The 23078-nt window shown below is 36.5% G+C and overlaps 1 protein-coding gene across 10 annotated transcripts in view; it reads left to right on the top strand.

The window, feature by feature from the left end:
• Nucleotides 1-22831, top strand: part of unc79 (UNC-79 domain-containing protein) — a 149744-nt gene extending 126913 nt beyond the window's left edge. For 9 of the 10 annotated variants that reach the window (XM_083137393.1, XM_083137400.1, XM_083137439.1 and 6 more), the window contains 10 exons: nt 592-686; nt 1338-1607; nt 7054-7164; nt 12846-12962; nt 13477-13641; nt 14551-14726; nt 15811-16051; nt 19357-19497; nt 20617-20739; nt 21630-22831. In XM_083137393.1, the coding sequence (XP_082993519.1) occupies nt 592-686; nt 1338-1607; nt 7054-7164; nt 12846-12962; nt 13477-13641; nt 14551-14726; nt 15811-16051; nt 19357-19497; nt 20617-20739; nt 21630-21815 (1625 nt within the window). In that variant the 3' untranslated portion in view covers nt 21816-22831. The remainder of the gene's footprint in view (nt 1-591; nt 687-1337; nt 1608-7053; nt 7165-12845; nt 12963-13476; nt 13642-14550; nt 14727-15810; nt 16052-19356; nt 19498-20616; nt 20740-21629) is intronic. The other variant, XR_014443471.1, reaches the window with a different exon arrangement.
• The last annotated feature ends 247 nt before the right edge of the window (nt 22832-23078 follow it).

The following is a 23078-nucleotide window of genomic DNA, read 5'->3' as shown; positions in this document are numbered from 1 at the left end:
TTTCATTAACGTGCGAAAAATGATTATATACGCCATGATGATCAAATTAAACTTTTAACACATGTAAAAACAATGACTAAAAATACAAAGATAGGAAAAAATTATTGAATAAATTTGTTCAAAATGGTTATTCCAGAATTCTTTTTAGTATTCAGGTAACTGTGACTAAATGAGTTTGGGTAAATTAAATCTTTTTTTAAATGTTTTCAGTTTAATATAAGTTTTCCGTTATTATGTTTACAAGCTTTCTTTGTCCCTTAACTGATGAAATCTTATTTCGCTTTATTTTCATAATATTAATTTTTTTTTACAAAATACATGAAATTTATATGCCGCATTTTTAACACTAATAAAAATTGCATACAAAATATATGTAATAATTGCAATATAAGTATGAATTTGAGCCAAGAACAAGAATGCTCCAGTAAGCACAACGTTCATGAATGTTGCTCCACCTTGAAAAATTCCTAGGGCTGGCCCTAGCCATAACAATGTTAGTAAGGATGTGTTATATTTGGATATATCTTGCAGATAATATGTAAATAATAATTTGACAGCTATAAATTTATTACTTTTTGTATTCTATTTCAGACTCTACAAGAATGCAGTTCTTCAGAAGTGTTGCCCAAGCATTACTGGACTTCAACGAACTCAATCCAATTGCACCTTTGCAGCTATTATTGGAGGTTCGTTATTCTATCAAAAAAATAAGAATGCCATGGTCTATAATAGATATAGTAATTAATGTCTGAACTTCATTAGTAAATTGAAGACCATATTAATGTATTGAGATATTTATCTGCATAAGAAAAATCAGTTAAAGCATGACTTGTGTCCTATTTCAAGCAGTCTTTATCAAGCGAGCAATGACAAGGATGTTAAGTTCATTGTTGAGTTCGTTATAAGTTAGTTTTATATTTCTTCTTCTTTTTCTGTTCTTTTGTTTTTTCATTGCATATTGTTTATCTTTGTATTGTAACAGCTTTAATGCAATAAGTTTGAAACAGTCAAATATTGTGTAAAACAAAATATGCCCAAAACATTAACACAGCAAATGTTATGATACTTTTGTAATAAGTAATAAAAGTAATATTAATTTTCAATCCAGTAAGATCAAGCACTGCTTTTATTGGGTTTTTTGGAGTAATGTTAATATACCAATGTTGGGACCCAGGAAGTTGTATTAATTTGTCAGAAACCTTCACTATTGCAAACTGTTTTAGACCATGCCTTTGGTTAGATTCTCTCATTGTGTACGCAGTCAAATTGTTGACTAATGTTTGTGTCATTGAGAGAATACCATGAAGTAAAATTCATCATTTATATTCCTTGATCAGGGGATAAACTCCAAGAAATCACTTCCCGTTGAAACTCTCCCTACCATATTGCACAATGTTGCATGCTACTTGGATTGCCTGCCATTGGAAACTGGTGTTGGTCCTGGCTTCGGCCCAGGAGCTGGTTCTTCAACATGGAGCGCTCTACTCACCCAGCTAGAAGCGCTGTTTCGCCGCCTTGTACTAGTTCTGAATAGCCTGGAAGAAATGACGCCCTTGCTTCGGATAATGACTTCAGTTCTCAAAGTACCAGGCATTGCTGGCTTTAAGGTGAAGTATTCATTTGGTCACTATTTGAATATATGTTCTCCCTTGTTTGTGTGTAATATTATCCAATATTTTATGCAATATTTCATTTTAAATAACAATTAAATTTTAATATTTATTTCAATATTAAGTTCAATTTGAAAAGTAGGAGAAAATGTTTGTAGATCCCATCTACCTAGGTAATTGTGAGTCTCTCTTGACACAATACTATGATTCTTTTATAATAGTGTCACAAAAATTACAAATAAAAGCCACATGTTATTTGTGCTTCAAGTTACCGGTGTATAAGATTTTGTCAACGTATTTGTAATTATGCATATCTAGGGACGTGAAGTTTTAGTTTTATTTTTCCCTAAATTTTGGGGTTATTTTTTTTACTGCAATTTGGTGTTATTTTTCGCGGTTTAAAGCAAATTTTGATGTTATTAATTGAAAATCGGTGTTACTTTTACATGCTTTTTTATGGTTTCTTCTATGCATAAGATTTTCACATTGCTTTAGTTATGGAAAATTAAGGAAAATTTTAGTTTTAATGACAAAAATAAATCAATTTAAGGCTTACCTTTGTGAGAAATGACCAAGTTTCTTGCATTTGGAAAACTATTTCATCTCATTGGTCACTAAATATGAAATGTTTATTGAATGATATATCCCAAATCGTTGGAACACAGTCATATTTCAAACCTTTCACACACTCAGAATAAAATTTTCAAAAATTGTTTTCTTAAATTCACTTTTCAGTTTACAATAACATTGATGATTTTTCACGCACAAAGGGTGTGTAGTAAATGTTCACAGTATTCAATCACCACATTTCCTATATATAAAAAAACAAACTTCTAAATAGAAAGATAGCAGAAACAGCCTCTCACTTCCATTGCTCTTAATGAAGGAATCTGTTGTAGCATTTTCTATTAACTTTGTGTTCATTATTCTAAAATATAACATAAAATGCTACAATCTCAACACATACATGTTGATATGGGCTATCCACTCTAAGTTCGCGAAGTATTTACTGATTAGTTACGTGGATTCGCGATAGAGGGCAGTTCATACTTCACTACCTTTTCTGTGGCTTAATCACGCCACCTGGCATGTGACGCGTTGCAATACGTTTCCTCGAAATGCCAGCGGAAACAGGAAAACAGTCTCGACTCAGCTCTTCATCACACAACAGTACGTCCCTAGCATTAGCTAGTGGTAACGCGGGTTGTACCCGTAATACTCTGTGGCTTGCAAGCATGTGGTGATTGCGAACGAGTTGCCTTTTTCGGCACTTGCAATACCATCCATTTATTTTTGAACATGCATAACCGGCTAGTGCCTTGTAAGTTGAAAGAAAACATGAAGTTTTGACTTGTGTTTTTGACTACAATTGAGCAAGGATTAAAAGGGACAAGTTAATCATTTCATCAACCAAAGATACAAACACCAGTGCCCCAGGAATACGTATTCTTTAAGGACAACGCCAGATTGCCAAGGAACAGATTGCGCGACGATTCTACCACGATTGAGTACGAAGGCAGTATTTTTCATATTTGGACAAGGAAGTAATGGTGTACTACTGTCACCAGGATTCTGCTAACTTTGCATTACAAGGTACCGTATTGAACTTGTTGTTAGTGCCGGTTACAAACGAACGGTAGTGTTTTCAAACTAAGTACTTTGAATTACTAATCAATCGTGATTAGAAAGAATATAGCAAACCTTCACATGTAATTATCCTCCATACTTTTATGTGCGTTAGTGCTGCATAAGGAATGTAAAAAATGCAAGCAATGATTTTGTTCACGTAATTACACTGCGTCTGAGAACGAATCAAAGAAAACAAAAATGAGAAACACGCAAGTTCTTGTCAACGTGAGTGCTCTAAAAAAAGTGATAAATATAGAATGATAATTTAAGACAACTGTACTTATCTCAATGTGGAAACCGCGAAGTTGTGATACAAGAATAGCCTTGCCTGTTAGCACACCCACGAATTCCTTCCTTGCACAAACAACTATTTTTGCCTTGATAAAGATTAAAAAATTAACGTAAAAGACATCAGAAGCATGAGTAGAATGGTATTGTAAGAATGAACGAACTTAACAAAGATTCTAAAATGAATCTCGGGTTTTCGTAAAATAGACCAGGGGACGTACGTATTATTATTATTATTAGTAGTAGTAGTAGTAGTAGTATTAGTATTATTATTATTATTATAAATTTTGCTGGCCAAAAAACATACATTCACGTTTTATCAAATGTTGTTATTACTATTCTTACATAAAAGATAGAGTAAACGGCATGTTGACGCTTTCTGAAACATATTAATATATATGCATGCATTTATACAAATGTTGAAGTTTCATGTGGTTCTAAATTAACGCTAGATAGCATAAATTGAGATCGAAGACTTCTTATTGTTAATAATGTTTTTGTTTTTTATATATATAATGATGTGGCACTAGTTAAATTAAGCATACACCACGCTTTGTCTAAGCACACGTTGTTTCAACTAGGTCGTTATAAATTGTTATACACCAAAAAAAAAAAAAATGCATAAATATTGAGATGTGTTAAAAACATTGAAGTGAATAAAAATTGCTATAGTATTAATGAAGATATATGTGTACATCATTTGACTTTTGGAATAAACTCCCCTCTCAACAGTAAGTTAAGAGTAGTAAGTTGGAGCATTTTGTGATGTAAATTACGCACTTTCTGCGTACGTATGTGCATACTTGTTGTTGTTGCGTTTACGCAAGTTGGAAAGTTTACTTGATTTAAACATATCTTTTTCAGGTAGTGAAATGACAACTGATCTTTGACGTGCTTGTACGAGCAGCGTAGCATTTTTCGTGAAGGTCACCGAAAATTGAAGAAAAGGGGTGGGTGACACTTGGGCTCATGCACACGATTTCCCACTACTTCCTTGTTAAACCTTGAGGTATCGTGAACCACACGGTTAAAGCCCCCAACCAGCGGTTTTGTGCGTTTCTGTTGCTATTGCCGAAGTTTTGAGATCCCGGACCTTCGTAAATTTATATTTTGGTAGCTTACCTTGTCCATTTAATAGTCACGGCAAACAGAATGTTACACCGTCTGCTCCCATGTTATTTTGAAATTCAGTGATTACAAAATAATGTAGTTCTATCTGAAGCATAAAGTCTTTCAGAAGCAAACTAACAGTGACGTGCACTGAGGAGTAGCTAGTCTAGCAGAGATAGATCAATCAATCTCACATCTCGAATTATATTCAAATCACAATATTTATTGTCTTGTTAAAGCCACCACAGCTCATATGCAACACTTTCTTTTCCACGCGCTTCTCGCCCATCGGTGTTCTCCGCGGGCAAAGCTGGCTGGATACCCTAGCTCGCTCTTCTTCCGCCAGACCAGTTTCCAGGTAGAAACGGCTGGCCCAAGGAAAAGGAAGATTTCTACCTCTACCTCCCTTGCCCCCTCTCCCTGCTGCAATGGTTGAAAGTCCGTGCTTTCAGGTCCCCCAGTCTATCTCCTAGAGGACAGGTAGGGGATTGGTTTCTCATAGATTTTTTTCTAAATCCTCTAAAGAACTCAGGGTAAAATTTTCTGCAGTTCTCTGTATTTACACAACATTTTACACATTGTACAATATGTATGTATAATATGGGATGTAGTTTTATTATTTATGAAATGGGAACGTGTTATGTGCAGACTATAATGTTATGCTTTCTTTTTTTTCTTTTTAAGTATGGAATATATAATGATAAAATTACAAATATGTGCTCGGGCTCTCTCTCTCTCTCTCTCACTCTCGTTTTAGTAGTGTTTTATTTAAATATACTACTCTTGGCCTATAACAGTCATAAATACGGATGTATTTATTTGAGCAAGAGAACGCGCGTTCATATTGTTGTTGGATTGGTTTATTTTACTTCGCTTTTCTGCCACATTTGGTTATTGTGAAAATGAGGATGAGTGATGATGATATGATGAAATTGATGAAGGAACCTCATATGAACAATCCAGGCCAGGATTCGAACCCGTGATGAGTGCGCATTCTTGTCCTATGTGTTGTACTCTGCAGTGAATAATGAAATAATTTGGAATGAAAAATGTATCTCAGAACTCAAAAAGCCAAATGAATATTATTGAAGAAACTACAAAAAAGTGTGTTTTGTTACCTGTTTTGCTTCTGTGCATAAAGTGGACTTAAAACACCAAATCAACCAACTGTGCGGAAGTGGTTATCACAGTGCGCTACGACACCAGGAGTTCTGGGTTCGAACCCCATCCTGGGCATGAGTGTTCTTTGTGTTTGTACCTTCATTAATTTTATCGTATCATCTTCGCAATTAACCAAATGTGACAAAAAAGCGACGCTAAGTATCAAAAATGAAAGCAAATCATTGATTGATTGCTCGATTTGGTTTATTTTACCTCGTTTTTCCGCCACTTTTGGCTAATAGCGAAGATGATACGATAAAATCGATGAAGGGACACACACAAAGAATACCCATGGCCAAGCTGAGATTCGAACCCAGGATCTCTGGCTTAGAGTCAAATCAAATCGTTTTTTATTTTCGAATGTGGGTGGGAGTTACATGTACTCTTTTTAGTACTCATTCATAATTTTGTAATCTTTTCCTGTTATTGTCATTCTTTTTTTAAGGAATACTGGGCTGTAAAGGGGGGGAGGGGTGTGACCCACACCAACCCCACCCCCCTTGAGCACGCCACTGACTGCTACCCCAAGTGTCGACGTCACCGCACGTCACTGCAAACTAATGCATTCACTGCTGGCTTTGGGATGCTGCGAAGTACACCACAGAAGGAAATGAAAGACACTGCACAAACCATGCAGCTTCAGTGATTCTGACTGACTGAAATTTCCCTAACAATGCCAAAAATCCCTCTCAGGCCTGAAAATATCATTTTCTGTACACACATACACCCACACCCCTATGCCCCTCCCCACACAACAGGTGTTTCTCCCTGAAAATTTTCCCGTTCCTGCGAAACTTCCCTTCTGAGAAGATCCTCGCGGCGAATTCTATTTCAGGACAAGGTCAAAGCACTGTCAGTCATTCCTGCGCCAAACTGCAATACATGAAGCATGACAAACTCTCTTGAATCGAAGTTTCACTAGCTAGACTAGAAATGGACAAATCTTCTGTAGTTCTTTTTGAACAGAAGAAGTGTTAAGCCCAGTTTATAGTGCATATTTTGCCGTATTTTTCACGTTAAAGTGCAAATTCGGTGTTATTCTGAAAAATGACGTAATTCGCATTATTTTGCGATTCTAAAACACCAAAGACTTGCCTCCTTAACCTACCTAAAAACATTTTAAACACTTTATTTTGCTTTCCTCAACTTTTCGGTGTTATCTTTAAAAGCAAAACTTTATGTCCCTATGTATAACTTATAATCAATGTAGTTCTTGTTTTATTGCTCTTATTTATTCCTCTGTATTTATTCACAGGGAATTCTCGATCCATTTTCCAAGGTCATGAGCTATACGATTCAGAATTTTGTCATGAAGTACCAGAATTTGGTTGACTTGTGCCATTTGTGCAACAGAGGATTTACAAGAGTAAGTGTGCTGTTTTCTCCATTAATGAATGTTCTTGCAAAATTTTTATAATTTTTTAAGATACTTTTAAAGGTGCTCACTGATTTGTTTTTCATTTTACTCTGGCAGATGTACAGAAATACGAAGCTATAAAGTGAATGAAGTATAATGCTGAATAGATTCTCTCAGGTTATCGACCAGGTGAGAGCTAACGTCACTCTCATCTTCAGGGTTGAAGTGCAGATACGAGCGTCAACCCAGTGTATATACGTTTGTGGAAGTCTCCAGACTGCAGACTACAACAAGAAAATTTCAGAACTTCTAGCAGACTCTACATACAGAAAACTCCCCGAGATCCCACACCAGCAGTTGAAAGGAAGACCAGAGCACTTCTGAAGAAAACTTATTTTCCGAAACAGATTCTGGACAAATTGATACTGGATGGAACAATACCGCCACGACTATACTGACTTCCCAAAATACATAAGACTGCAGTGCCATTAAGACTGATCGTCAGCGCCAACGTATAGACTCGTCAAATTCCTCACAGCTCATCTCGAACCACTCATAGGGAAATGTGAACACCATGTGAAAAACACCGCAGAATTAATCAAGATGCTGCAGCAGATCAGAACATCACCAGATGACATCTTAGTCAGCTTCGACGTAGTGTCACTCTTCACCAAAGTGCCACTTGAAGATTCACTGCAATTGCTAGAATGCCACTTCACACCAGAAATCATCAGTCTGTTCAACCACACACTGACCTCTACCTATTTCAGCTATGGTGGACATTACTATGAACAAACAGACAGTGTGGCAATGAGCTCCCCTCTCTCGCGTGCCGTAGCCAATTTTTTCATGGGAAACTTTGAGCACGAAGTGCTGCGCACAGCTCTCCATTGAAACCTGCCGCCTTCTACAGATACGTCGACGACACCTTCATCATCTGGCCACACAGTAAAGACAGTGGCGGATTACCAAATAGGCCCACTAGGCACGTTTTTCCAGAATATCAAGAATAATAAAAAGTGTCTTACGAACACAGTGACAATTTAGACCTATGAAATCAATGTTTCAAATCAACGGTTTGCAATATTTTTGCTTCATATGAAAGAAACCTTGATCTATCGGATTTATGTGTTATCAAGAAATGTTTTGTCTGCTCTGCCTCCTTCAGGCGCCAATCAATTTGTTTTTAACCGGTGCTGTGGCTTTTATCACTTACAATGACATTGCAAGCCGCCCAGCCTTTGTTGGTTTGTTTTTGTAAATACATACCCCTCGATCTTCCACTAAGCGTTTGTTAAAGGCCAGGCAGTAAAGAAAACTGATTGTTTGAAACTTGCATCTGTAACAATGCCAGTCTTAAAAAAAAATAAGCACATAGATACTGCTGATAAGTGAGTGAGTGAGTGCAGCTTTCGCATGGACTGCAACTAGTTTTTCTTTTACTGTATTCTCTGGCTGGTGCATTCAGTTTGTTGCTAGTGCGTTTGCGATTTGGTGTTTTTTTGTTGTTTTTTTATGCAGCAGGCAGCATGAAGCGAACAAAGTTAAGTGGGGCGGCTTATCGTAAACTTGCAAACGAAAAGCGTGAAAGAGAAGCAACCTTACAGAAAAAGCTTGGTACAGTGGACACGTTTTTTAGGCGAAAGGAACGAGTGATTTCCGAAAGCAGTTCAAAAATTGAAGTGAAAGCGGCTACATCGAGTGAACTCTGTGAAACGCAAAATGTCGAAAATATTGTTGATTTACTGGAGAAAGAAAGTGCACCTGAGGTAGTGTCCCCTCAGTTCGTAGGAGTTCCTGATTGTGACAGTGAGAGTGCAAATTTTGTTAGTGACGATCCTGCCGAGTGGTGTCTGAATGAGTCTACAATTGACATTCTTCTAAGACGTGGAATTAATCAGAATGCTGAAAATGATTTTTCTAAATCGCAGACTCATAGCAGGTAAGACAAGATTTTTAAATAATAGTTTTTTTTTTCGTAAACTTGTAAATGGCGAATCAATTTTGCTGAATTATTTGGTATATTCGTGCAGCACTGGTGCCATTTATTGTGCATCATGCTGGTTGTTCAAGGGCAAAACAAACATCGCAACTCATGGCAAAACTGGAAAAACATTCCAAATATTCTAGCATCACACGAAAATTCTGAAGAACACAAAAATTGCGATGATGGCACTCTTAACAAGGCAGAAATCTGTTGGGACCTTGGAGAACCATTTTCAATCACATATTCAGACGGAACTTACGTACTTGGTCAGTGTCTTAAGAAGAGTTTTTGCTGTCGTATAGAAGTTGACAAGTCGCAGGCTTCCCTTACGTGGTCACGAAGAAAAATTCCATTCTCTGCACAACGGGCAATACATGATGTCTCTAGAGCTTATCGCCAAGTTTGATTCATTTCTTGCAGAACACATTGAACGGTATGGAAATCCGGGGAAAGGTCATACAAGCTACTTGTCTTCTACAATTTGTGATGAAGTTATTGAACTGCTTGCTGATAGAGTGAGAAAATAAATTATTAATGAAATAAAACAAAGTAAATATTTCTCCATAATTGTTGATTCATCTCCAGATATTTCGGATACTGATAGGTTAGCTTTTGTGTTAAGATATGTGAATGAAGATGGTAAACCTGTTGAAAGGTTTCTTTCGTTTCTGTCAAATCCAGGTCACAAGTCTGAAAATCTAGCCGAAGCTGTAATAGATATTTTGACCAGACATTCTATTGACCTTACTAATTGCAGAGGTCAGTCGTACGACAATGCCAGCAATATGCCAGGGGCATATACAGGTTTACAGGCTCGAATTAAAGGAATAAATTCTAAAGCATATTATGTGCCCTGCGCAGCTCATTCTTTGAATTTGGTCGGAAGTAGTGCAGCAAGCAGTTGTAGGGAAGCATGTTCTTTTTTTACTATGCTTCAAATTATTTACATTTTTTCCCCAGTTCAACAAAACGCTGGAACTTACTTGCTTCTTTCATGTATCTATGAAGCAAAACACTAAAACCCTTATCACAGACACGTTGGTCAGCACGAGAGGAGGCTTGTACATGTATATATGAAAACTGGGATAGTGTAATGAAAGCCCTTACTCATGTAAGCGATGATCCTAGTTCGAAATGAGGCCTTATCCCTCTTGAATCAACTAAACAGGCTGGAGACAGCTTTCATGATCACTATTTGGAAGGATATACTGCAGAGATTCCAGAGTGTCACCGTGAAATTACAAATTGTTGACATAGATTTAACAATAGTACATGATTTATTTGAATCACTTGTGAACTTTATAACTTCCCTTCTTGACATGTTCGAGTCTTATGAGCAAAAATCCATGGAGAAAACTGATATGGATTACGAGTGTAGTTATAAAAGGTTTAGAAAACGTACGATTCAAGCCGATGAAGTAAGAGACAATGAGGTTGTTCTAACAGGAAGCGAAAAATTTAAAGTTGAAATGTTTCTTCCTATTCTTGATAAATTGCACGCTGAATTCATTAGAAGAAAAGAAAGCTATAAATTAATGTCTGACAACTTCATGATTTTCAGTAAGTTTCTGCAAATTTCTTCTTGTGTCATTTCTGAACGTGCAGCTAACCTTCAGGCTGCATATGAAACTGATCTGGAATCAACCTTTCCAAACAAATGTGTGAATTTTGCAGGGCTTCTGAACACCAGATAAATCTGTGACTCGCCAGCAGAAATGTTAGCCATTATACGGAGAGAAAAGCTGCAGTCTGTGTTTCCAAATGTGGACATTGCATTAAGAATATTTTTGTGTACTGCTGTACAAACTGTTCAGCTGAACGTTCATTTTCGGCCCTAAAAAGACTGAAGACTTATCTCCGTTCAACCATGTGTAGTAAAAGACTGAACGAGTTATCTATTTTCCACATCGAAGCAGACATCTTGAATGATCGACACAACTTTGAAGAACTTATACACGAGTTTGCAGCAACCAAAGTGAGGCGGAAGCGGCTTCATTTATGACTGGTGAGTGGTGAATTTAATTTCTCAATACATTACATAATTTTAGATATAGCACATACAGAAAATTAATTGTTTGTTATTGATTTTTATCCTTTGTTTTTTATTTCAGTATGTTCACTAATTTTTATATTAGCCTGTAAAAATACTGCAAATAAGTTACTACTTTTCTTTTGAGAAGGGTGCCCATTAAGTTTGTGCCTAGGGGCGGCGAGAAAGATTAATCCGCCACTGGGTAAAGAAATGCTTCAGCCATTCTTAGACCACCTCAACAATCAACACCCAAATATCAAGTTCACCATGGAGACCGAGAAGAACAACAGCCTGCCGTTCCTGAATATTCTCATCAAATGCAAGCCAGATGGATCCTTGGGACACAGTCTATACCGGAAACCGACTCTCACAGATCTATATCTCAATGCAAACAGTTTTCGCCACCCGTCTCAGCGAGCTACAGTACTCTCTACTTTATTTCACCGGGCCATCTTCATCAGTGACGCGGAGCATCTATCAGAAGAAATACAGCATCTTCGCACGGCTTTCAAACAGAACGGTTACTCGGAACACAACATCAACAAAACATTAAAACAAGTACTGTCCAAGAACACGAGCACGTCAGGGAATCCGGACACATTGGTCAATCCGGACACATTGGTCAATCCGGACACATTGGTCAATCCGGACACATTGGTCAATCCGGACACATTGGTCAATCCGGACACATTGGTCAATCTGGACACATTGGTCAATCTGGACACATTGGTCAATCTGGACACATTGGTCAATCTGGACACATTGGGGAATCCAGACACATCAGGGAATCTAGACACATCATGGAACCTGCACAAAGCTGACCAGAAGATAGCCATCCTGCCTTACACCGGAAATATCTCTGGAGTTATAAGCCAGATTCTCAAGAAGCATAACATAAAAACCATTCACAAACCACCTCCGAAGATCAGAAGCCTACTACGCAACCACAAGGACGAGTTAGGACTCAAAACACCAGGAGTCTACCGTATTACCTGCAAATGTGGGAAAGTATACATTGGGCAGACTGGTAGGACAATAGAACAGCACTGTAAAGAACACCAAAGCAGCATCATGCATCAAGTATTTCCATCCTGAAAAGTAGGGTCTAGCAGAACATTCAATAAATGAGGGACGTGGACCAGATTTCAGCAACACAGAAATAATAACCAAAACTTCAAACTACTGGGACCGCATCATCAAGGAGCAATAGCCATTCATGAAGAACAAGATAATCATAGTCGCGACACGGGGCTCGCTCTAGACCCAGGTTGGTTAGCGTTAGTTAACCAGAATTGCGCATGCAGCAGACATGCCACCCGATTGGTCCACCATTTTCACTTGGATCTGCCCTCCACAAACATATATATGTATCTGCACTTCAACCTTGAAGATGAGAGTGATGTTAGCTCTCGAAAGCTTGGAATATTTTCCGCAACTCACCTGGTCGATAGCCCGAGAGAATCTATTCATCATTTGTTGCCAGGAAAGCTTCAAGTCTTACTTCAATTATAATGCTTTTTTGTTTTCTTATAATAATGTACTAGAGTCTGTTCAAGAAAATACATGCCATTTATTATTCACATTTTCTTATTTTTCCTGTGAGTTTTTCAAAACTATGGGGTTATTTCACATGTTAGACTAGTGTTGAGGTTTTGTACTTTTCTTTTCCAGGAGAGGGAAAAGTTGCTGCTTACTCGAATGGTAGTTTTTGAACTAGTCCAGGCTCTGAAATTTAAGTCTTCAATTCCTGATTCCAATTTTCTGATGTTGATAAACTTTGTCCTACAGGTAATATAAGATTTTTTTTCTTACAAAAGTTATTCAGCAACAGTTTCAGCATTTATTCTGAAATCAGAATGACTTTGTAGTAGAAACATTTTCATTTTGGTTACAGTATTATTAAAAAGCTTTTAAATCTTGTAAGTTAAGGATTTCAGCATGTATGCTTTTTTTTTTTTGTTCTAACATATGAGAAGTGTTAATTAATTGCTTTATATACAAAATGGAAGAAAAATAAAGTAAATGGATCCACATTGATATCAGGTGCTGGAACCTCAGTTTTAGGTTTTTCAGAGTACCAGGATGGAAAACTTAAATTATGGAAAATTGTAAAACTTTTGGGAAAATTTTAGAACCTTATTCTCCATTGGGATCCTGAGGATTGGATTTGTAATGTGGAGACTGTAAAATTCAGGAATGTAAAATAAGGGTTCCACTGTAGACAGTTTTTTTTGTGTGGAATAATTAAAAACATGGTATGCTTTCAACTCAAATTTAAATAATACCTGTCTTTTTTTGTTAGGATGCTGGTGGTTCCCTTCCATTAAATGTCGTCATGGAGGATAATCCGCCATTGTGTCCAGACACCACCCCACAGCTCAACACAAATTCTTCCGAATGCATGAGACAACATCTGGGGGATGCACTAGAGTTCCTTGCAGATTTTCACACACTCAGCAAAATCAAGGTATGTATTTCTTGTGTATTTATAGTAATTTTCATCCAGATCCTTAATTAACCCTGTCTCTCAGAGTCTCTTTGCAACAGTGCAAGATGCACTGATGAAAATATAAATGGAGGTAAGAGAAATGTCTTCGCCATGCTTTGTTCTACTGCCTGAGGGAATGTTAGAGTAAAAGAACGGTGCACATCGTCATTGGTTGATTTGATTTATTTCACTTCGCTTATCTGCCTTTTGGCTAATTGCGAAGATGATGATGAAAGGCAATAAGGTGTCATGGATGAAGGGACAATCACAAACACAAATGAACAGCCCACAGAGGATTATACTGGTTGTGAGTCGAGATGCCAGAGCCTCGTTAGTCTGCAAAATGCAGTCCAGGGTGTCTATGTGGAAGTGAGGTTGGCATTTGGGTGTCTTAGAAAAGGTTCATTCTGCACATCTTCATGTATGCCTGCATGTAACAGTTGTTTCCTCATTGTCTACATTTTGAACCTGAAGTTGTGATTGTTCTTCAGGATTGATTTATTCAAAAAAATTGAAAAGGCAGGCACCTATATTGATAAAAAGAAGGGCCAGAGTCCACACTGTAAAGTGGTTCAACACATTTAACATACTAAGTCCTTAACATTGTTTAACATTATAACTTTCTTCTTGTAAAGCATAATGTTTGAAGCCGGTCACTTTGATGGACCGACATCTGCAGCACCTTTTGTTCCTTTTAATATTTTTTTCCCCAACTTGAAATAAATTTATTCCTCAATATATGTAGTCATTGGTTCAAAGAATGTAGACTTTATAACTTGGCCTTAGCATTATGACAACTGTGTGATAATTTAAAATATTGATTTAATATTTAAGCATAAATTATATGTAGTTGAAATGTGCTTTAGTGACTAAATATATTATTTTCAGAGCTACTGCAAAGGGATGGCTGTAGGCTTAAATGAAGATACTCTTGGTGGTGTACTGAAAAGTGGAATTGCTCAGTATTTGGCACTAGAAATCACTCGTGGGAATAGCAGAGATAATAGAGCTGTCTCTAGATATCTTCCATGGCTATATAATGCACCATCTGCATTGCAGCAAGGGTAAGTGATTATGTTCATTAATAATAAGACTTTTTTTGATGTGCTGGAGTTTCTTGTAGTTTTGAATTATTTACTTTACCTCTGAACATATCCAATTACTCCTTAACAAGTTCAATTATCCAAAAGATAAATCATTCCTTTCAAATGATTCTTAATGCAAGGCAAAATATTTAAGTGAGAGAATGCCACAAATAATTAAATTTAAATTACACTTAAAAATCTAATGAATGAGACTTGTATAACATATAAAAAAAGCAACATTTTAAATATTCTGTATTATCATTAGCAGAAATAGTGGGAAAATTACAAGGGTCATTCTACAATTCAATCTTTCTTCTTTGTATTGATATGCTTTGTGGTATTATGTAAACTAACATATTCCAAGAGTACTTAAAAAATTAATACTTACATAAGTGGCTATGTAAAATTCTAGCTTCAGTCCAACACCAGACTGCATTCAGTTTCTTGTTGTTGGAAATCATAACTCTTGACCTTAACATTTTATTTAATTGATGATATTGTCATAATTGATGTAGTGGAAATGCAATTTTTCCATTCCTGAGTTTAGATTTTCTCCACACTATACATTAAATCTTCTAAGTTCACATAGATGATCATGTAAAATTTTTCCAAATTTTGTATTATAAATTTTCTAGTAGTATGCCCAAAAGCATAATAGAGATCCCATTGTTCATATGGATATGGATACACATTGCTGTCAAGTTATTATGTTGTTATTATTTCACTAAATAGCTAAAGTCCAGTTTAGGCATGTACTTACATGATTTAGTTACTGTAGCTTTTGCTGCATCATGTGGCTTCCTCAGGAGTTAAGGCAAGAATAATGAAAGTTTAAAACCTGTAAAAGGTAAGTTGGGGTAAAAGAGGTTAAAAATGGAATGAAAAGACAATCCAGTGTGCCCTGTTACTTCAGCTCAGCCTGAGATGGAGTAGGAAGGAAGTTTCAAATCCTTTAAATTTTAACTAAATCAAGTAATGCCTAAACTGGACTTTAGCTATTTAGTGAAGTGATGGCATGTGGGGTAAGTTATGCCTTATCTAAATTCCTTGTTTGTTTCAATAGACCTCGGGAGTTCATTGACTGTGTTGGACACATTCGGCTTTTATCCTGGTTACTGCTGGGTTCGCTGACTCATACAGCACTCCTTGGAACAAGCACGACTCCCTTCTGCCAGCCAGTGCCCCAAGAGGCTTCCTGCCACATAGCAGATCACATTCAAGTTATCTTGGCAGGATTTGCTGAACAGTCCAAGGCATCAGTGTTACATATGTCTTCCTTGTTCCATGCTTTCATTTTATGTCAGGTAATTTATCATTAACTACCATCATCCCATCTTTATAAATTTATACTGTTAGTTAGGACTAAGCTGATACTACTTTGAATTAGGGCTATGTTCTTATGGGCTGATACTTTCCTGGTATTTTGGCCTTTCACAGGGTTTGCAAATATGCTGCATAACACTTTCATGGAATCTAATTATCCTGAAAATTATGCAAAATTCAAAGGTTTCATTTATTTGACACCACGCGGTGGCTCAGTCGGTAACGCGTCTGACTACCATGCTCAAGGTCCCGGGTTCGATCCCCGGCCGGTTCAAATCCGGGAACTTTTCTAACGGTGGAAGCGGCCCCGGCACCCACCCAGCGTCGAATAGCATGGGTACCTGGGGGAAACCCTGGGGGGTAAAGGCGGTCAGGGGCGTGATGCTGATCACATCACCCCCACTCACGACCGGATCAAGAAAGTGTGGGGCGTTACCCCCACACCCCCTATATGCCTTCATGGCGTGGTGCTATGCACAGGGGAACACTTTACTTTTTTTTACCAATATTGTTGAGGGAAAATGGATTTCATGATTACATAACAGGTATTTTATATCCTGATGGTGTTCTGAAATATTTGACAGCAAAACTCGGGTAAATTGATGTGCATGTACGAGGGCGTACCCAAAAGAAACAGGAATTTGCCAAAAAAAAAAATTGCCGGAATATGCCAAAAAAGATGAGTTTTATTAACTTTGAGTTACAAATACCTTAGTCTCCTTCAATGTATTGTCCATTTGACGCGATGCACTTATCCAAACAGCGTTCCCATTTCTTGAAACATTTTTGGATGTCCTCAACTGGGGTATTGTTCATGGCTTAAAGCGCATGTTCCTGAACTTCAGCCACATCAGCAAAGCGTTTGCCTTTGAGCTCATTCTCCATGCAGGAGAATAAAAAAAAATCACAAGGTGCAAGGTCCAGTAAATATGGAGGGTGAGGAACAACGGGCATTTGGTTTTTCCCCAGAAACTGTTGGACACGCACAGCAGTGTGGGCTGGGGAATTATCGTGGTGGAGCAATCGCCATAGCAAAATTCGCAGCAAACGTTTGTCAACACAAAGAACGTACGGCACAGCACAGCTCACACGTCTACACAGGGCAACGGCGCTCCACACACTGGTGCATCATAGTGTCTCCTCACTACATCTCGCAGCGGAAGCCGGAAGTATGTCGGGCTTTCCCGCCAGATATGCTTTCCAGTTTATTTTGGGTACCCCCTTGTAATTGGAGTGGAATACTTACACAATAATATTAATCAATATTTTGAACAACTTTTAATTGTTACAAATTTCAATGGGAATTGGCAAAAATATCAGCATCAATATGGGTACCAATCAGTTCAAAGTGATATCGACTTAGCACTACTTTGATCCAGTATTTTTATTGATTCCCATGGATATCAATATCTGCACACTTTAAGAATTTAAAGTTGTTCAGAATATAAATAGATGTGAATACATAAGTAGTCCATTCTAACTCTACTTTGAGTAAAAACATACATGTATAGTAAATAAAAATTGAAATTTTCAGTACAAGAAGGAACTAAATTTCAGGTTCAAATTTGATATGTAAAAATAAGATATCGATGTTGTGATGAATATTCTGAAATGTGGTTCAAAAACTTTATCACTATTACACAGAGTAAAGAATTTACATCCAGTAGGCATACTTTTAGCAATACGTAGCCTATGTGAAATCCATGGATTCTAAAGTTTCTTTGTTTTAATTTTTTCATCACTTCTTGCCAGAGAATAAACCAATGTTCCAGGAATTTTGTACAATTTCCAGGATAATCCTGAACTATAAATTTGATGTATAAGAGTTTTTTTGTGTATAAGAGTTTATTTTGTTTATGATTTTACATTATTTCAAGACAAATTTTGGTAGGAAGTTGCCCAAATTGAACATGACAATGTGCCATATCATATTTTGTGTTTGTATCAGAAATGAAATATGGATACTTAACAATCTACCAAAAATTTTGCTTGACTCTCTTCATATGTTCACATGTGAGATAATCAGAATGAGCTGTCATTTAATCTCAATACTCAGTTTTGGTGGGAAAGAACACTACACATTTACGCAATTTGTGGTGTTATGGCTGGCCTACCAGGACATTCTTCATTCACAACACTACCAGTTCGCTTGAATTTGTTGACCAGGTGCTTGATAGCCAGCCTGTGTGGCCTGGTTTTCTGAATTTCTGGGCAAAGTCTGTCCGCACCTGTTCATACGTCATTCCACGTAGATGATCACAAATAACGGCTGTTCTTTCTTCTACGGTTAGCATTGCTTCACATAAAATGCAAAAGAAATGTATTTTTTCACGTTATCACTAATATGTATAGAGACTTTATAATCCCCCTGTATTAAAAATGTGTTATATTCTTTAACAGTGAATATTACCTCTTACAATTTATGTATTAGTAATGAACTAGATTGAACTGTGTGTTCACTACCAGGTTCAGTGCTCACCACTGAAGATTCTGGGTTTGAATACTGACATGGTCATAGGAGCCCATGAAATAGAAGAAATAAATGTACAAAAGAGAGAAAAAAATGTTTGTTGTCATGTATGGACAGCTGGGATATAGGCTTGTTTATTACATTTCCTGGTGATGGCATGAGGAATGCTGAAAATATTTGAGGAAATTTCATTCTTGCTAATTATTATTATTATTGTTAGTGGTGGTGGTGTTGGTTTTTGGAATATGAGCTATTGTGGGCTGTAAAGTACAAAGGAAGTCCTTCAAAAAGTAAGCAATAAAATTAGAGAAGAATATAGTCTTTAGAGTCTGTAGCTTGAAACCACTTCTTTTGTGTTGTTGTACTTCAATAGATCTTATTTTCTCTTTTGTTTCCCCATTTTTCTGTTTTAGGTGGCTGTAACTCAGTATATCTGGTCATCTTGCATAAAAACTTGTCATTGTTGATGTATGTGTAATGCATCTTTGAATGTATTTACCATCATTTTGTATATACATATATGAATGTGCCAAGCACTTGAAGTGAAAAAATGTTAATGGGGGTTATGTTTGGTCAGGCCTTGGGGTTATCTTGGGAGATGCTCCTATGGTTTTACATGGTGGCAATGATACTGCTGGGGGATGCTGTGCGAAAATTTTGCTAGCTGATGGGATACTATAACCCCTCACTTCAAGCACTGAATGTATCTAAGATTTACAATGATGTGTTTACATACATTTTGGACACCTGATAATATGTGCCAGTTTTTTTTCCACTGCTAATGTTTTTTTGTTCTTTATTGTATATTTTTTAAAGCTTTGGACTGTGTATTTGGAACAAAGTGCATCAACAAACCCACCAACTAGTGAACCTCATGCAGCAACAATGAGCATTTTGTCAGATTTCTGGGGAAAAGTTACACCATGCATATTGCAATTGGTTTCCCATTCAAAAGTGGCAAGTATTAATTTAAAATACAATTGTTTACTCATGCAATTGAAATCAAGTTTGCATGTTCATTTCTCTATTTATCTGAAACTGTTACTATAGATTCTTCCAATGCAAATTTATGATAAATGTTGTATTTATGTCAGCGGTTAGTGTAATTAAAATGTTAATGGTAGCATGTTTAACAGTGCCAGTATCTGAAATTGGTTATCAGCTTATCACAAATCAGGTGTGGACTATTTTTGTGCATTTCAACTTTTAGTATTTCAGTGTATTGTATTTTGATGATTTTTACTTTGTTGTCTGCATCTCTAGGTTAATCATGGCAATGAATAATGAATTGAAGGTGCAAATATGAAGGAAGATCCATGCTTGACAAAGTATTCGAATGTAGGAGGATTGACTTTGCAGATTTTTTGCTAGCTGCTCTTGCAGTACCGCTATTGGTAACACAACTTCTGTTCTGAGCACATAATATTATTTGCAAAGGTGTGGCATGTGTGGCATGGAACCCTTACGGTTTTATATCATGTGGTATTGGTATTTTATTCGTATCAGCTAAAAAATGTATCTACATGTCCATGACCGTCCCTATTATAATAATTTATTGCAATTATAATGTAAATGTTTAACTGCAGGGTGTCCCAAAATAGTGTTTACACTCTTTGAACGTAATAACAGGAGTACTAATAATAGCAAGTATGAATACTTTTTGATGTTGCATACTAAAGTTATAGATGTTCAAAAAATGACCACCATTTGCAGCAATACATCGTCTGCAACACTGTAGAACAGATTGACAAATCAACAACAGCACATATGGTTTGCACAGGAAGGGCTGTGTCTGTGGCTATGCAGCATTGTTCTCCACAGGCTGAAATCTAACAGTGTTAAATCAGGAGATGTGAGTGAATATTTGACATCTCTTACGTTGTTCGAGAAAAGAAAAAATCTTACCTCTGCCATTTTGTGTACACTAATGCCTACCGCCTGACAGGTGTGATGGAACTAAAAACAACAGAATGCCTACATGTGCTCATACATACTCAACGTAGGTTTTGCAGCTTCAAATACAAGAAGTCCAGTTGAGTTATCTTTAATATTTTCTCTGTCTTCCTACTTTTGCAGTTAGCAGAGATGGTTAATCTGCATTTTCTTAGTTTACTGGAAGCTTTGCTGGAGTGCAATTCCACTGTTCTTAGCAGATTATTACCAGTGTGGAGTCCAGTACTATTTGCTTTCCATACCCAGGTAAGTACTATAATTTATTTTTTGACCAAGAATAGTTACGATGATGACCCTGGGCAATGCTGTAATTATTTTAAGATATTAGCGTACATGTTATGAAAACTTCCTTTCAGTTTTCAAAATATTGATATCTCAAAATTATAGCCATCTTTTGCATTTGTAATTATAGTTTCAATTCTAAATAGATGTACTTTACTTTAAAAATAAAATAAAGGTTTCACTGCACATTGCACTATGTCATGTAGGTGCACAGGAAATATTGGAGGCCAAGCTCTACACATTCATGATCTCAACCATAATTGAGTTATGATCAACATTACTATGACCATATTTACTCAATTTCAGGAGGCTGGATAAACCCCAGGGCTGCTTATGCAGGAATATTAATGGAAAAATTCTCACTGCAAGCACCCAGACCTCTTGCATATAACCTACTGGTATTGTCTGATTCATTCATAAAATTGCCACTAATTGTACAAATTCAATCTGCAAGTTGGTTACTTTTCTCCTTCAACTTTTGGGTGGGGGGAGAGGTGGAGGAGACCAAAAATGTTTTTTGTATTTTGTGGAGATATTACACAGGCTGCATGAGCAATTATTTGAAAAAGACATAGATTCTTAAAAGTTTTCTAAGTTAAAATTTACAATAAATACTGCAGTTTTGATAGTAGATAAATGCTTTTTATCTACTCATAATCTTGGAGGAGTGAAATACCCCACATACCACACTCAAATACTACCTTTGTTTTTATGAGTGTAGGAACAAAGTGGGAGTGCCCTCTTTCTCAAAATTTATATGTAATGGGCACAAACATTAACTGAAGAAATGTTATTTGATGTGTATCTTATGGTTTTGTTTCTTTTCTCTAAGTATGTTTTCTTGTTTGCTCCAGCTTCCTGGAAATCTGCAAGTTCGTTTGCAAGGATGTCGAAACTATCCACCTTCCACTGTAACATCATCTTCAACCAGTCAGCATGTGAGCAACCCTGTCCTGTTACGCTGGCTTCAAAGACTTCAGTTTAAGATGGGGCAGATAGAGCTCCAGTCATCAGCTGCAACTCAGTTTTATTCTGTTTAGATGTTTAAATGCATGAGCACACAGTGAAAATTTACATTGAATTTACCAGACATTACTATTCATTTTAGTTTATTTTCATGGACAAGTGCTTGCAACAGGTAAGCTAGGATATAGTACCGATTTTTTAATATATATTTTCCAATTATAGTAAATATTTTCTGTAAGAAAATAATCAGTCATTGATGCTAGTATACATGTTGCAAAAGTAGTTAGCAATTGAGTTGACAGTGACACTAAAATTATTTTTTTAAATGTTTATATCACTTTGTGCATTTAAATTGTCATTATTTGTATTACTTGTTGTGGTACATACATTATTGAAAATATTGATGATGTGGCCACCGATTAGAAACTCCTGAAAAAAGTTGTAATTGGACCTTTTATTGAGGAAATAGGGACAACATTAATTACAATTGGAACTTATCCCACAAGCACAAAGTTGGCTGTGTGTATTTTTGCCAAACTATATCCTTATTTACAAAAATAGTATTTTTCCTTGATAGCTCAAATAGTTATTTCGCATCTGGAACTCTGCTTTATGTAGGGAATGGAAAATTTATAAAGAAGGAAATTTACTCATTTGTTAATGCACATTTGCTAATTTTCAGGTATACATTCTTTGAAGTATGCTTCCAATTTTGAAGGTCTACCTGAGAAGTCCCTGCTATTGTGATATTTTCTCATTTGTTGCTATTTGTGTTCTCTGTTATATTGTCTTCTAAATTTGATTAGTCAATAGAAAATAGTCCAAATGTGAATTTGTAGCATACGTATACTGAAAGCAACATTTAAATAAACATAGCACCCTTTGTGTAATTTTTCTTGAATGTGAGAAGAGCAGAGGATGAGACATTGACGACCAACTTTGATTCTTACGAGTAAGGTTCTATGTGGAAGAATAATTACTATTTTTGTGAATAGAGAGAGTTTATACTTTGTATGTTTTGAGAAAAGGGTTGATGTACCATAGCTTTTCATGTATTATGATAAAAAACTTTAATTGTTAATAAAGTTATTCCAAAAAAAAAAATTACAGTCATAATATATTATTATAATTATGTGTAAAAATCAATATTCCTGGACATTTCTTTCTGTACTACTAGATTTTATGTTATTTTCTGAAACCTGAGTTTTTTGCGCAAAAGGTTGGAGTAGGTGGCACTGTTTACATTATGTCCTCTGGGCATGTAATGTTCAAGAATTGGCCCCTTGTGGTCCCAAAACAAAGTTAACATAACCTTTCCAGCACTCTGTTGAGCACGC

Source organism: Lepisma saccharinum, chromosome 1, assembly GCF_977018435.1.
Source record: "Lepisma saccharinum chromosome 1, izLepSacc3.1, whole genome shotgun sequence".
Taxonomy (NCBI): domain Eukaryota; kingdom Metazoa; phylum Arthropoda; class Insecta; order Zygentoma; family Lepismatidae; genus Lepisma; species Lepisma saccharinum.
This window is presented reverse-complemented; position numbering and strand designations above follow the sequence as displayed.